This window comes from Ovis aries, chromosome 22, assembly GCF_016772045.2.
Source record: "Ovis aries strain OAR_USU_Benz2616 breed Rambouillet chromosome 22, ARS-UI_Ramb_v3.0, whole genome shotgun sequence".
Taxonomy (NCBI): Eukaryota; Metazoa; Chordata; class Mammalia; order Artiodactyla; family Bovidae; genus Ovis; species Ovis aries.
The window spans coordinates 51,252,142-51,265,909 of NC_056075.1; the positions used below are offsets into that span (position 1 = coordinate 51,252,142).

Genomic DNA, 13,768 nt, shown 5'->3' on the forward strand with positions numbered 1-13,768 from the left:
TTTGAACTGTGGTTTGGGAGAAGACTCTTGAGAGTCTCTTAGACTGCAAGGAGATCCAACCAGTCCATTCTGAAGGAGATCAACCCTGGGATTTCTTTGGAAGGACTGATGCTAAAGCTGAAACTCCAGTACTTTGGCCACCTCATGCGAAGAGTTGACTCATTGGAGAAGACTTTGATGCTGGGAGGGATTGGGGGCAGGAGGAGAAGGGGACGACAGAGGATGAGATGGCTGGATGGCATCACCGACTTGATGGACGCGAGTCTGAGTGAACTCTGGGAGTTGGTGATGGACAGGGAGGCCTGGCATGCTGCGATTCATGGGGTTGCAGAGTTGGACACGACTGAGCGACTGAACTGAACTGAACTGAAATTTAGCAGAACTGCAGCGTTTGCAGAGTCTGTTTGTACATTAAAACCCAGAGTACTTGAGAAAGAGGATCTTACACTTGTCAGTTAAATTTAAAATATCTGAAAAAATTTAACCAAGTTTGTAAAAAGGACCAAATTGACAGTGGACTACTAAATTTTGTCACTCAGAATATGGTTAAGGAAGAACCAGTATTTTTTAATTTAATGAAGACTGGACCCTTGAGAACTCCCAGAGCTGCGCGGGTGCGCCCCTGGCTAGCAGCCCTCCCGAAGTCCGCCCGAGGGACCCAGCCCGGCCCCCAGCCCCGTCCCCTGCTCCGTCCCCGGTCCCTAGCCCTGGTCCCCGGCCCCGCCCCGCCCCGCCCCCAGCCCCGCCCCGCCCCCAGCCCCGCCCCAGCACCGGCCGCTAAACGCCTGCGGGCCGAGGCAGCGTCGTGCGCATGCGCGGGGCGCGCCGGCCGCGTGGAGCGCCGGAACCCTTGTGCGGGGTCGCGAGCCCGGCGGACAGGTCCGTGGGCGGAGCGGCCCGTCGTGCAGCGCGGAGCCCGGGACGCGGAGCTATGAGGCTGTCTCCGCGGACTCTCTGCGCCGCCGCGCGGGCTGCCTGGCGGGAGAGCTTCCCTCTGGAAGGTCGCGATGTGGCGCGCTGGTTTCCGGGCCACATGGCCAAGGGTGAGGCGCGGCGGGGCGCGCTGCTTCCCCGGCTCCTCGCGGGTCCAGCGCTGGGCGGGCTCGTGAGCTGACCCCGGCAGGCCCTGTTACTCGGCTCGAAGCCCGTGTCCCCACCTGCTTGGAGAAGGACACAATTTCCTGGACGCTATTTGGGGACGGAATGAGGCAGGGCTAGGGAAGCACTTTCCAGGTTGAAGTCGGCTGTTTAATTACCTGAGCACCTTGAGGCGTAGATCGAGCTGGCGGTCTCTCGCCTGCACCCTCCGAGGTTCTTACTTTTCTCGGAGCTTGGCTCCGAGAGCGCCTGCAAGCCCAGCGCCGCCCGGTGTGAGGGTGGTGGCCCTCGGCCCGCGCCGCCCCTCGGCCCCTGCTCAGGGGGACGGGGCGCCCGCGGGCGAGAAGCAGGCCGTGGCGGCGAGATGTTTGAAAAGAAAGAAAGAAAATGAAGTCGCTCAGTCCTGTCCGACTCTTTGAAACCCCATGCAGTGTAACCCGCCAGGCTCCTCCGTGCATGAAATTCTCCAGATGAGAATGGAGTGGGTTGCCTTTCCCTTCTCCAGGGGATCTTCCTGACCCAGGGATCGAACCTGGGTCTCCCGCATTGCGGGCAGACTCTTTACTCTCCGAACCACAGGGGGTGTTTGCAGGTGTGCCCTGCAGGTGTGCCCGGAAGACCGGGCTTGGCTGAGTGAGGGGCCGTGAGGGGCCTGCTTTGATTCACTTTGCTGTGCCGGAGGAACTTAACACGGCCTTGTGAAGCAACCACTTGTGCTCCGGTATTACTTTATTAAAGGCTCGGAACCCGCCCTCCCCTGAGGCGTCCCTCTTCTGTTTTCCAGGGCTGAAGAAGATGCAGGGCAGCCTGCGGCTGGTGGACTGCATAATCGAGGTCCATGACGCCCGGATATCCTTCAGTGGTGGTGACCTGGTCACTTAGAATAAGCAGGACCTATGTGAAGAGTGTGATAAGGTGTCTCTTGCTGTGTTAATGAGGTGATTTTGGAAAAGACCCTTGGTCGCTTAAGGGGGGAGCTGGTTGCTGGGGGAACCAGCCTTGCTATGGGAGGGTTAGAACTTTCAGTCCTACCCCTGCCACCCCACCTTAGGGCCTGGAGGTTGAGTTCACTCACCAAGGCCAGTGGTTCACTCTGTCCCGCCTGTGTAATGAAGCTGCTATAAAGCCCCAGGTTGTAGAGGGGTGGGGTGGGGAGAGCTTCCTGGTTGCTGAGAATGTGGAGATGCAGGCAGAGAGGCACCTGCAGGGGGAAAGCTCCACGTCTTCTCCCAGCCTTCGCCCTGCACATGTCTTCCATCTGGCTGCTCCAGAGTTGGGTCCTTTATGTTGTTTAGTCATTAAGTTGTGTCCGACTCTTTGTGACCTCATGGACTGTAGCCCGCCAGGCTTCTCTGTCCATGGGATTTTCCAGGGCAAGAATACTGGAGTGGGTTGCCATTTCCTTCTCCAAGGGATCTTCCCCGCCCAGGGACTGAACCTGTGCGTCCTGCACACATCTCCTACATTGCAGCCGATTTTTTTTTTTTTTTTTAAACCTCTGAGCCACTAGGGAAGCCAGATCATAAGTCTAATCCAGTAAGTGAAATGTTTCTCTCAATTCCTTGAGCCACTGTCCAGACTAGTTTTGCTAGAACCCAGGGAAGGGTCTTGGGAGCCCCTGATTCAGGCCCGTTGGTCAGAAGTGACAGGTGACGACCTGGACTTGGAGTTGCTATTTTTTTTAAATTAATTTACTTTTTATTGAAGGATAGTTACTTTACAGAATTTTGCTGTTTCCTGTCAAACCTCAACTGCAGTTGCTATTTGAAGTGAGGGGTGGTGGCATTCCTGAGCCCAGACCGTGGGGTCTGATGCCATCTCCAGGTAGACGGAGTCAGAGTTGCGCTGGACAGAAGGACCCCAGGTGGTGGTGAGAACTGCTTGGTGAGGGGAGCCCTCCCCCAGCCCCCCTGGGATTGGGTGCAGAGCTGCAGGGGAGACCTTCCGGAGTCAGGCGGTGCACAGGGCCCGAGGAGCATTCCTGGCCGTTAGCTTGCTTCCATCTGCCTTCTCCTCTGGGCTTGCTCTGGCCCAGTCAGCACCACAGTGCCCAACAGGGCCGCCTGTCAGAGTTCAGTTCAGTTCAGTCGCTCAGTCGTGTCTGACCTTTGCGACCCCAAATTGCTGACATTTAAAGCAGTGGTTCTCAATCCTTGTTACATATTAGAATTCCCCCGGGAGGCTTTTGAAAATGCTGGTATCGAGGCCACTTCCAGGCCAGTGAGTCAGAATCCCTGGTGTGGGGCTCAGAAGTTCCCCTCTGACACAGGGTAGCTCGTCCGTCTCAGGTTTCCACCTGGCACACCCGTGCCTTCCAACTCTCTGCAGCAATAGCAGGCTCCAGGTGGGACATGAAACCTCCATTGGAAAGTAGCTGCCAATCGGGCTTCCTTCCTGTACGAAAGGATGCATCAGAAGAGGGAACGATCTCCCTCAGTGAGGAGCGTGCTTTGCCCACCCTGTTTCTACTGTATTTACCCGAGCTGTGTTTAGAGGCTCTCTGTAAGACACAGGTGTTGGTTTGAAAGTCATCACCATCTCTACGTGGAGTTTCTGAGGAAACTCTCCAGCTTCTCTGCCGTAGGCTAAATGTTTCAGTTCCTACAAAATCTCACGCCAGAAAATCTCAGTCAGAAGGGTTTGCTGGCAGTTGCATGTCTGATATCTGAACGAGGACGCCTGCCATCGCTGCCCATGTGCTGGGCGGGGTGGGGGTGGGGGGCGCCTCCGCCCCGCCCTCCCCTGCTCGCTGGGTGTGCTGACTTCTCCTCCAGGACGGCCCCTTGAGGGAGCCTCCGTGTTCTGAGTTAGCTCGGGCTTGGCTAACCTCTGAGGGCATCGTGCTGTCCGTGGAGGAAGTAAGTTGCTGTTGCCATTCCTGTGTCGTATGGGTGGGGACACAGCGGCTTAACTGGTGCCTGGAATGTGGGCAGGCTGAGGCTTCGGGACTCCTGGGGACAGGCACCAGGGAAGGGCTGAGCACCCTGACCTGCAGACACACCTCCCCTCCCGATGTGCTGGTGTCCCAGTGAGTGCCGGGGGCACCTGGCGGAGACAGGGTCCGCCCTGGCGTGAGGAGGTGGGCTCACTGGAGGTCTCCATGGGGACGCCCGGGGTGGCTGTGGTGGCATGAGATACATTGGTTAGGACTCGTGGAGGCACTTGTCCTGAGTGACCAGATCTTTTGGCAACTAAACAGTGATCTAGTCACAGAACCTTCCACCGAGCTCTGTTTTTGCTGCCATCATTCCTGTTTGAGGAGCCACGAGAGGGCCGCTGCCCTGCCTCTGGTCTGCAGGAGGCGTCGGGGGCCTGCAGAGGCTCGGTGGCCCTCAGGGCGGTGAGTGCAGGGCTTGGGGTCGGCTCGGTCTCTGGGTTGGGCTGGCTGGAGCTCGCCTGCTTCCAGACAGGCTTCTGCACTGTCCTTTCCTTCCGAGGGTGCCCTGCTGTAGGCGATCCAGTCTGCATGACAAGACAAGGGAAAGCGTGTCAGTTGGCTGGTCAGGCTGATTGAATTTTGCCTTAATTTTGCCACATTCCACTGTCAGGCCGAAACCCTCTGTTTCAGGAAACCCTTGGGCTTAAGCCTCACTTGCTCGTCCTCAACAAAATGGACCTGGCAGATCTGAAGGAGCAGCAGGTACGGCTCAAATCTGACTGGATCTCTGCGTGGACGTGGTGCCCATCTGCCCAGGCCTGCGTGCTTTAGCAAACTAGCCTTTGACTAACCTGTCATCCAGGTGACCAGAGAATCTGTATCCTTCAGCGGGGGTCCAGCCGTGGGCGAGGGGAGGAGCTGCGCTCCCACAGAGCGGCCACAGGGCCCTCGAGGCTGTGAGCATGCGGCGTGTGGCTGCAGCTGCGGTGCGGGCGCCTGCCTCTTGCTTGCCTCTCGCCTGCTCACGTTCCGGTTGCCTCCTGGGGCAAGCGGCCGTCGCCCGGCTCTCCAGCCCAGAGGCCTCTCGGTGTGGCAGCGCTGGCTCCCACTGTCCTCCCAGACCCCTGGTCTGAGCCATGGGCTGCCTGCTGCCCCCTGAGTGATCTGGAAGGTGGGGGACCCAGAGCAACTGGGGGTGTCCCCGAGCCCTGCTGGATGGGGACGCTGTCCAGGGGTTTTGCTCCTATTGTCCCGGAATGAGAGGGGCATAGAGGGCAGGTGTCAGGACCTTGAAATTGGTCCGGCTTCTGCGTGTGCGCAGCTCTTCCTCCTGCAGCAGCAGGAGCGCGTTCTGGTTTCTTAGCTGGCTGTGGCACACTGAGTTCCTCAGACTCCACCCACAGGCCTGTGGCTCAGGGTTTGCGGGGAAACCCAGGCACTCCAGCCCCAGGGCTCTTTGTTCATTGAGTGCCCAAGGGGAAGGCGTTTCCCATCCGAACCCACCTCCCCGCAGGCTTCTGGCTGAATCTCTCCTGCCCCGAGGATAGAACCTCCGGCTGGCTTTCACTCCAGGGGCAGCTGTAGTTACTTGTCATCACAAGCTTTCCGTTGCTTTTCTTAGCTGAGACTTGGGTCTTAGCATCCCGCAGTTGCTTCTGCTCCAAAATGCTCATCTTTGTGGAGTGATGGGCACATCAGGTGGCCTGATGGGGGTGTCTGATCTCAGCTGCAGGAGGCAGCTGGGTCTGGGAAGGACAGGAGGTAGCAGCCCCCGGGGTGGGGGGCTGTGTCTGCCTCTGCAGGTTGGGAGGGGGCGTCCCATGCAGATTTGTACGCAGCCTGCAGTGTGACTTCACGAAGGCTTTGTGGGCCTGACCTACATCAGCATCATCATAGCAAACAATAAATCAGCAAAACTAACTGAATCAATGAGTGGCTTCTTTTATTCCTTTTTAAGTAAATCAGTAGCTGATCAAACAATGCAGTTCAGTTCAGTCACTCAGTCGTGTCTGACTCTGTGACCCCATGTACTGCAGCACGCCAGTCTTCCCTGTCCATCACCAACTCCTGGAGCTTGCTCAAACTCATGCCATCCAACCGTCCCATCCTCTGTCGTCCCCCTCTCCTCCTACCTTCAATCTTTCCCAGCATCAGGGTCTTTTACAGTGAGTCAGTTCTTCGAATCAGGTGGACAAAGTATTGGAGCTTCAGCTTCAGCATCAGTCCTTCCAGTGAATATTTAGGACTGATTTCCTTTAGGATGGCCTGGTTGGATCTCCTTTAGGATGGCCTGGTTGGATCTCCTTGAGGTGGCCTGGTTGGATCTCCTTTAGGATGGCCTGGTTGGACCTCCTGTAGGTGGCCTGGTTGGATCTCCTTTAGGTGGCCTGGTTGGATCTCCTTGAGGTGGCCTGGTTGGACCTCCTTTAGGTGGCCTGGTTGGGTGGCCTGGTTGGACCTCCTTTAGGTGGCTTGGTTGGACCTCCTTGAGGTGGCCTGGTTGGACCTCCTTTAGGTGGCCTGCTTGGACCTCCTTTAGGTGGCCTGCTTGGACCTCCTTTAGGTGGCCTGCTTGGACCTCCTTTCGGTGGCCTGCTTGGACCTCCTTTAGGTGGCCTGGTTGGGTGGCCTGGTTGGACCTCCTTTCAGTGGCCTGGTTGGACCTCCTTGAGGTGGCCTGGTTGGGTGGCCTGGTTGGACCTCCTTTAGGTGGCCTGGTTGGACCTCCTTGAGGTGGCCTGGTTGGACCTCCTTGAGGTGGCCTGGTTGGACCTCCTTGAGGTGGCCTGATTGGGTGGCCTGGTTGGACCTCCTTGAGGTGGCCTGGTTGGACCTCCTTGAGGTGGCCGGTGTCACCTGGTGATTCTGCTTCACGTTAAGGCCATTAGGCTCATGTTAACGTCAGTTTACTTTGGGGCTTTAAAGTATTCCGTGTACTTTGTAGCTGGGTTCAAACCTTAGTTTTAAGTGGGGCTTGTTTTGTGGAAGCTGGTTGGGAGGAAAGGAGGGATGACGTGGCTGCGTGGAGACCAGCGCCAAGCGTCTCCAGGGCTGCAGGTGGTTTTGGATGGCCCTGTCCCGTGTCCTCCCACAGAGCCCACGGCAGGGGCGCCCCAGGGCCGCCTGCCCTCCCCTGACGTGCCCTCAGGCCACCTGCCCCGGTGGCCCAGCCTTCTCTTGAGTCCCCAGCCCTTGAGCAGATCCTCAGACTCTCGCTTATGACGCTGCCCATGTCTTCATTTAGTGTTTGAGATGGAAATGTCGTGTCTCTTTTAGAAAATTCTGCAGCACTTAGAAAGAGAAGGCCTGAAACATGTTGTTTTTACCAACTGTGTGAAGGACGAGAATGTCAAGCAGGTGGGCCTCTTCCGTTTTGTGCTCTGAGGCTTCTGCTTAAAATGTTAAACACCACAGATCACTCTGTGCTTCTGCAGGAAGCAGAGTGTTGTTGGGTTCAGGGCACAGTCACCTCCCAGGCCGGGCAGACTGGGGGTGGGAACAGCAGGGTTGGGCCGAGAGATGCCCTTGGTCCCAAGTGGGAGGTGGCCATGGACGGTCTGTGCCTGTTTCCCGGTCAAGGTGGAGCATTCCGCCACTGTCATGCGTCTTTGGAAGGCATGGCAGTGCCCGCTGTCCCCCTTGGGCTCTCCTCTTTCCTGGAGAAGGACGGGGCAGGGCCCCGGCCACCCCCACCCCTCCCCAGAGCACAGCCTGCATCTGATGTGTGTGGAACCACGCCGGCCGCTGGTGGGATGCCGACGGGAGTGCCGCCTCCAGGGGCCGAGGGCGGCCAGGCTCCCACCGGAAGGTGCCTGGCGGTTGTTGGTTGCAGGTCATCCCGACGGTCATGGAGCTGGTTGGGAGCAGCTACCGCTATCACCGAGGAGAGGTTGGTGGGCCAGGACCGGCCGAGGGCCCGCCCCTTCTGCTGGGAAACCCAGGCCCAGTGCTGAGCCCACCCTGGGGCCCCGCCTCGGGTCTCAGCAGGTGGGGTGGGGCGCCCCACCCTGGTGGGCACGCTGGTGGTGTGGGGGTGCGGGGGTGCGGGCTGGGTGGCGCCCAACCCCTGGCCTTGCGCTTGCAGCACGCAGAGCACTGCGTCATGGTGACTGGGGTCCCCAACGTGGGCAAGTCCTCGCTCATCAACTCCCTGCGGAGGCAGCACCTCAGGAAAGGTACTTCTGCAGTTGGGGTGCGCAGGCACTGGTTCTCGTGCTGGGATGACCCTCCAGAGCCTGAGAGCTCAGCTCACCGAGGGGGCTGTTGGCACCAGGAGGCCCAGCTGGCAGCTTGGGGTGGGTCAGCTGGTGAGACGGGCACTCCCTTTCACACTTTACACTGCATTCGCTTTCTGTCTGTAAGCGTTTAACGTGCGCGCTTTCTAAACGGGCGATTTGGTGCTCCCGTTACTTTGTCTCTGTCCCGCTGTGCTCAGGGCGTGTGGGAAGCGTGGGTGCGACGTCAGGCCGGGACCTGGGGAGGGCTCTCCCGGCCTGTGTCTCATGCCTGCTGGCGTTTGACGCCAAGTCCGTGCTGACTCGTGTTCTGCACGAGTGTGTCCTTTGGGAACCTCCCCGAGACACACCTGTGCTGGGCCGTCACCTCAGGCCGCTTCTGCCAGCTGGAGCGCTGTTACAGGCAGCTGCTGCTTATTTTCCTGTAACTGTGGCTTTGAGGACATGAGTACATTAAGTGCTGTGCAAGCCTCACACTATCAGCCTCCAGACACAAGTGGGCCTGCCCTCTGGAGCCCCTGGAACCTCTGGTCTGCTTCCTGTCGTATGAATTTGGTCCTCTGGTGCCTCGTACCTGGACTCATAGAATCTGAACTGTGCTGGGCTCATTCCATGGAGCCTAACTCTTCAGGGTCCAGCCATGTCGTAGCATGAGCCACAATTTCCCTCCTTTTTAAGGCTGAATAACGCTCCTCTGTGTGGACGAAGCACGTTTTGTTTACCTGTCCGCTCGCTGATGGATGCGTGTTGCACAGCACAGGGGGAGGGTCTGCCTGGGACACTCCCTGAGCTGGGACCCGGGGCGGCCAGTGTCAGGAGCAGCCCCACGGATGGGCTGTTGTGGGCACTCCCGAGGCGGTGCCGGCCTTGCAGGGAGGAAGGCGTTGCCAACAGGCAGCCCTGGTCAGCTGTCACGGCCATGCCTCAGTGGGTCGTGGCGCCTGGGAGGCGGTTCTCTCCCTGCTGTGGCCTTGCTGGGCCCCACTAGGCTCCCATGTGCATCGCTGCTCATCTAGCGTATCTGCCTGGGGGTTTGACAGACTGACGTCTCCCTTTCTTCCTGCAGGAAAAGCCACCAGGGTGGGCGGCGAGCCTGGGATCACCAGAGCTGTGATGTCCAGGATTCAGGTAGGGCCTTGTCCTCACACCATGCCTGGGCCAGGGCTCAGGTGTCTCCCATCCCAGGGGCATGCAGGGTCAGGGCAGAGCCTGTCCTCCTGGGGCAAGGTGGCTGCTGGGTTCCTTCTCCACATCACTAAGCAGTGGCATCCTGTGGGGGTGCTGAGAGCTTGGTGGCAGTGACTCTGGGAGGCAGGTTCCAGGGCCTCCTCCAGCCTCAGGCAGAAGGCCAGCTGACCACGCTCTGCCCACAGGTGTGTGAGCGGCCGCTGATGTTCCTGCTCGACACCCCCGGGGTGCTTGCTCCTCGGATTCCAAGCGTGGAGACAGGCCTGAAGCTGGCCCTGTGTGGTGAGCCCGACCCCCACCACCCACAGCAGGCTCCTAGGCCCTGAGGCTCCCAGGCTGGGCGGCTTGTGCTTGGCCTGGCTGCTCACAGCTGACACCCCTGGCACCCTCTGAGCCGGTCGGGCCTCCTGGCCCACCCTGGAGGGGGCGCCCTCCTCCCACTTGACTGCGGGGGTAGGGAGGGCAGGGAGCAAGCTGAAGCTCTCGCCCTTTGCTGCCTGTTCCCAGGAACCGTGCTGGACCACCTCGTGGGCGAGGAGACCCTGGCTGACTACCTTCTCTATACCCTCAACAGGCACCAGCTCTTGGGGTGAGTGCAGGGGGCAGGCCCTCTTCCCCGGCCTCACTAAGCGTAACTGGAGGACCGGCCCTGCCAGGTTGCTGTAGACAGTCTGTGGCCATTTACTGTGTACAGTTTGCTGCATGTGACGTGGGTGCACCTGTGAAGCCGTTCAGTTCAGTCCCTCAGTCGTGTCCGACTCTTCGCAGCCCCATGAACTGCAGCACGCCAGGCCTCCCTGCCCATCACCCACTGCCGGAGTTTACTCAAACTCATGTCCATTGAGTCAGTGATGCCATCCAACCATCTCATCCTTTGTCGTCCCCTTCTCCTCCCGCCTTCAATCTTTCCCCAGCATCAGGGGCTTTTCCAATGAGCCAGTTCTTTGCATCAGGTGGCCAAAGTATTGGAGCTTCAGCTTCAGCATCAGTCCTTCCAATGAATATTCAGGACTGATTTCCTTTAGGATGGACTGGTTGGATCTCCTTGCAGTCCAAGGGACTCTCAAGAGACTTCTCCAACACTACAGCTCAAAAGCATCAATTGTTTGGCACTCAGCTTTCTCTATAGTCCAACTCTCACATCCATACATGACCGCTGGAAAAACCATACCCTTGACTAGACGGACCTTTGTTGGCAAAGTGATGGGAAGCTGTTCCCCTGTCCAGGAAACCCTGTTTCTTGTGCTGCTGTGTAACCCCCTCCCTGCCCCACCTGCTTCCTGCCACCTTCTAGAGTCTCACAGGTGGAGCCGCGTGTGCAGCCTGCCTGCAGGCAGTGGCCGCCTGGCTGGGCATCCATCCCTGGGCTCGTCCGTGTCCTCACGCTGGGCGGTGCAGGCGGCCACTGCGCACACACCCAGCTGGTTTTGCCCTCACCAGCGAGGACGGTGAGTGCCCGTGTCCTGCAGGGCCCCGGAGATGTCCTTTAGGACCCTGAGGACGCCAGGCCAGGTTTTTGGTTTTCCCCACAGAACCAGCTTCTGGTTCCCACTCTCTGACCTCTGGGTTTTGTTCTGTTGGTTGCTGTCCGGTCCGTGCTCCTCTCGTTTCCGCGTTGCTGACTGTCCTCTTGTTACTGCTGGGGGCAGGAGATGGGCTCGCCCCCGGCCGCTGGTCCTGCTCACGTTTCCCGGCTCCGCGTCCCAGGGAGGTCGTGTTCTCCTGGGCACTTGAGGACGTGGCCTCCTGTATCCTGGACAGGAGAGCCTCTGCTCTGAAGTCTCCCTCGTGTGTCCTCCCTGTCTCCTTAGTGGGGCTGGTGTGTCTCCACATTTAAAATGTGTTTATTGCTGCATGCAGTTGGCCCTCGCTTCCCGCCCAGTCTGACTGTTTCTGCTTTCATGTTAGGGGCCGAGGCCCCTCGAGTCTGACTGGTCACTGACGTCAGGTCGCATCTTCATCTTGCCTTCGACACAGCTATCGTGTGTGCCTTTTCTCGTCTCTCTTTGGCCTTTTTCAGATGAGTCAGATGCCTTCTCTTTAGCTTGCTTGGCTGCGCCGCGTCTCAGTTGCAGCGTGCAGGATCTTTAGTCACAGCAGCGGGCTCTTGTGGGATCTGGTCCCTGCCCAGGGGTTGACCCCGGCCGCTTGCACTGGGAGCGCGGCGTCTGAGCCCCTGGACCACCAGGGAAGACCCTCAGACCCTCTTCATGCTTCCCTCTTGTCGGCTTGTTACCTAGAAGCTGGGCGGAGGCGGCTCCAGGGTTTGCGGGACATCGGGGTGGCGTTAGTGCCGTGAGGCCTGAGGGCCTTTCCCGTCTGCGGACCTCACCTCTGGGCCAGTGTCGTGACACGTGTTGCTCTCTGCGGCCGACGTGCTGCTGCGCTTTCCTGAAACTTGGGTGTAAAGTGAAGACAGTCTCGGCTGCCCTGAGCCTCGCGGGCCACGGCCCGCCCCGTCTCCTCTGGGGCCCCCGCCCTCTGGGGCTGTCTCCCTGCCGAGGATTCCCTGGTTTGCCAATGGCCGTGCAGCTGCTGTGTGAGGATGTGTTCATTTCACCTTCCATTTTGAAGGGAGCGTGCCCTGTGGGCGGAGCCCTAGGTGGACGGCCTGTCCGCAGAGGAGCGGCTTCTGACCAGGGCCCGTCCTCTGTCCTCTGCTCTGTCCGTGTGGCGCTCTGGCTGCTGTGAAGGCTTCTCTCTGTCGAGCGTTTGGGCTGTGTGTGACTCTGGGCCCCGGCATGGTTTCTTCTCGTTTCTCAGCTTGTGCTCAGCCCTTGACTCTCACCCCCGAGGCCGTGCTGCTTGCGTCGCGTGTGGGCTGCTCCGGCCGCTGTCCCCGTCCGCGCAGGGCTGTCCCCAGGCTCTGACCGTGGGTGCAGGGCTCCGTCACCCACTCTGGCTCCGGGAGCGCCAGCTCAGGCCGCTGGGCCCCCAGCTCCCTCACCCTCCCCCCTGCGGAGTCCGAGCTGCTTTGATTCCCTAGGGTGTGTTCCATAGTGTTTTCTTCTAGGTGTTAGATTCAGATTATTTCTTTCTATTGTCTCCTTTGTGGGTTCTTTGCTTTGTAACCACAGGGAATGCAGTTCTAATAACTGATTCAGGGTCTCTGTGGATTCTGGCGTCTGGGTCGGTTCCAGCTGACCGGTTTTCTGCTCTGATGGATCTGTTTTCCCGCTGTGTGTGCCTGGCAGCTCTTGCCCCTGACCTTCGGGTGGCAGGTGTCTTGGTATTCCTGCCCTGGGACTGTCATCGGGAACACGCTGGTCCTTTTGGTTAGGGTCTGCAGGGAGACCCCCTCGAACGGTCAGCTGTCCTGGCAGGTGTACCCAGGGTCCCGGTGTGGTGTTGGGTCTCGGGGCAGCTGGCTGTGGCCACGTGGAAGGCAGGTGTCGGTGAGGCCCTCAGCTCTGCAAGGTGGTCACTGGCACCCACAAAGGGGTCATCGGAGAGCCAGTGACCGCCGCCTGCCCGCAGGTACGTGCAGCACTACGGCCTGGGCGAGGCCTGTGACGACATCGCCAGTGTGCTGAAGCGGGTGGCCGTGAAGCTGAGGAAGACCCAGAAGGTGAAGGTGCTGACTGGCACGGGTGAGACGGGCAGCCCTGGGCTGGGTGGGGGTTGGGCCCAGAGCAGAGTCGGGGGAGGGGTTTCTGCCTTGGCTGCAGGGGAGGGGCCAGGCCTGCAGGGCGGGTCATGCCTCCTCTGGAAGCTCCAGGCCATCACTCTTGTGAATTCAGGTGTTTTTCCTGAATGTGCTGTGCAGACGCCCACCTTTGTGGGCCTGAGGGGGTTGGACTGGGCCCCACGTGGGGCTCCCTCCTCACCAGAGCCTCCTGCCTTCCCAGGGAACGTGAACGTCATCCAGCCCGACTACCCTGCAGCCGCCCGAGACTTCCTGCGGGCCTTCCGCAGCGGGCTGCTGGGCCCCGTGATGCTGGACTGTGACCTCCTGCAGGGCCGCTCCATGGAGGAGGAGGAGCCGTGAGCTGGGCTGGCGGGAGGGCCTGGCCCCTGCCCTCAGCTCTGCGGCTGGGGTTGGACTCCCAGAGTCCCCACGCTGCTCACCACACTGGGTCTCTGTTCCAGGGAGGAGGCCGAGCCCTCCTGCCCCATAGCCGGCCCCTGGTCCCAGCGGACAGGCCTGAGTGTGGGCGTCAGGGCGGTAGGCGTCCCATGTGCCAGGCCTGGGGGGGCACTCTCTCGTGTTCAGTGTCTCTCAGCTCCTTTCCTAAGGAGAAGCTGGCATTTTCTCAGGAGTTGAAACCATCATCTGTAACTTTAAAATTTTAAATTAAAAGGCCTGTCTCTGAGCACAGCTCGGCCGGGCCCCTCAGGGAGGACTGAGTCGCCAGGGTGCTGCCCTGCT

At 59.5% G+C, this 13,768-nt stretch overlaps 1 protein-coding gene across 1 annotated transcript; it reads left to right on the forward strand.

Annotated features, from left to right (window-relative positions):
- The first annotated feature begins 877 nt into the window (after positions 1 to 877).
- Positions 878 to 13,739, forward strand: MTG1 (mitochondrial ribosome associated GTPase 1). The gene is made up of 11 exons (XM_004020271.6): positions 878 to 1,043; positions 1,883 to 1,947; positions 4,634 to 4,738; positions 7,253 to 7,333; positions 7,809 to 7,865; positions 8,061 to 8,151; positions 9,278 to 9,339; positions 9,585 to 9,681; positions 9,907 to 9,988; positions 12,877 to 12,989; positions 13,248 to 13,739. The coding sequence occupies exons 1-11, from the start codon at positions 932 to 934 to the stop codon at positions 13,385 to 13,387; spliced, it is 1,005 nt and encodes a 334-aa protein (XP_004020320.1). The 5' UTR covers positions 878 to 931; the 3' UTR covers positions 13,388 to 13,739.
- Positions 13,740 to 13,768: the final 29 nt, after the last annotated feature.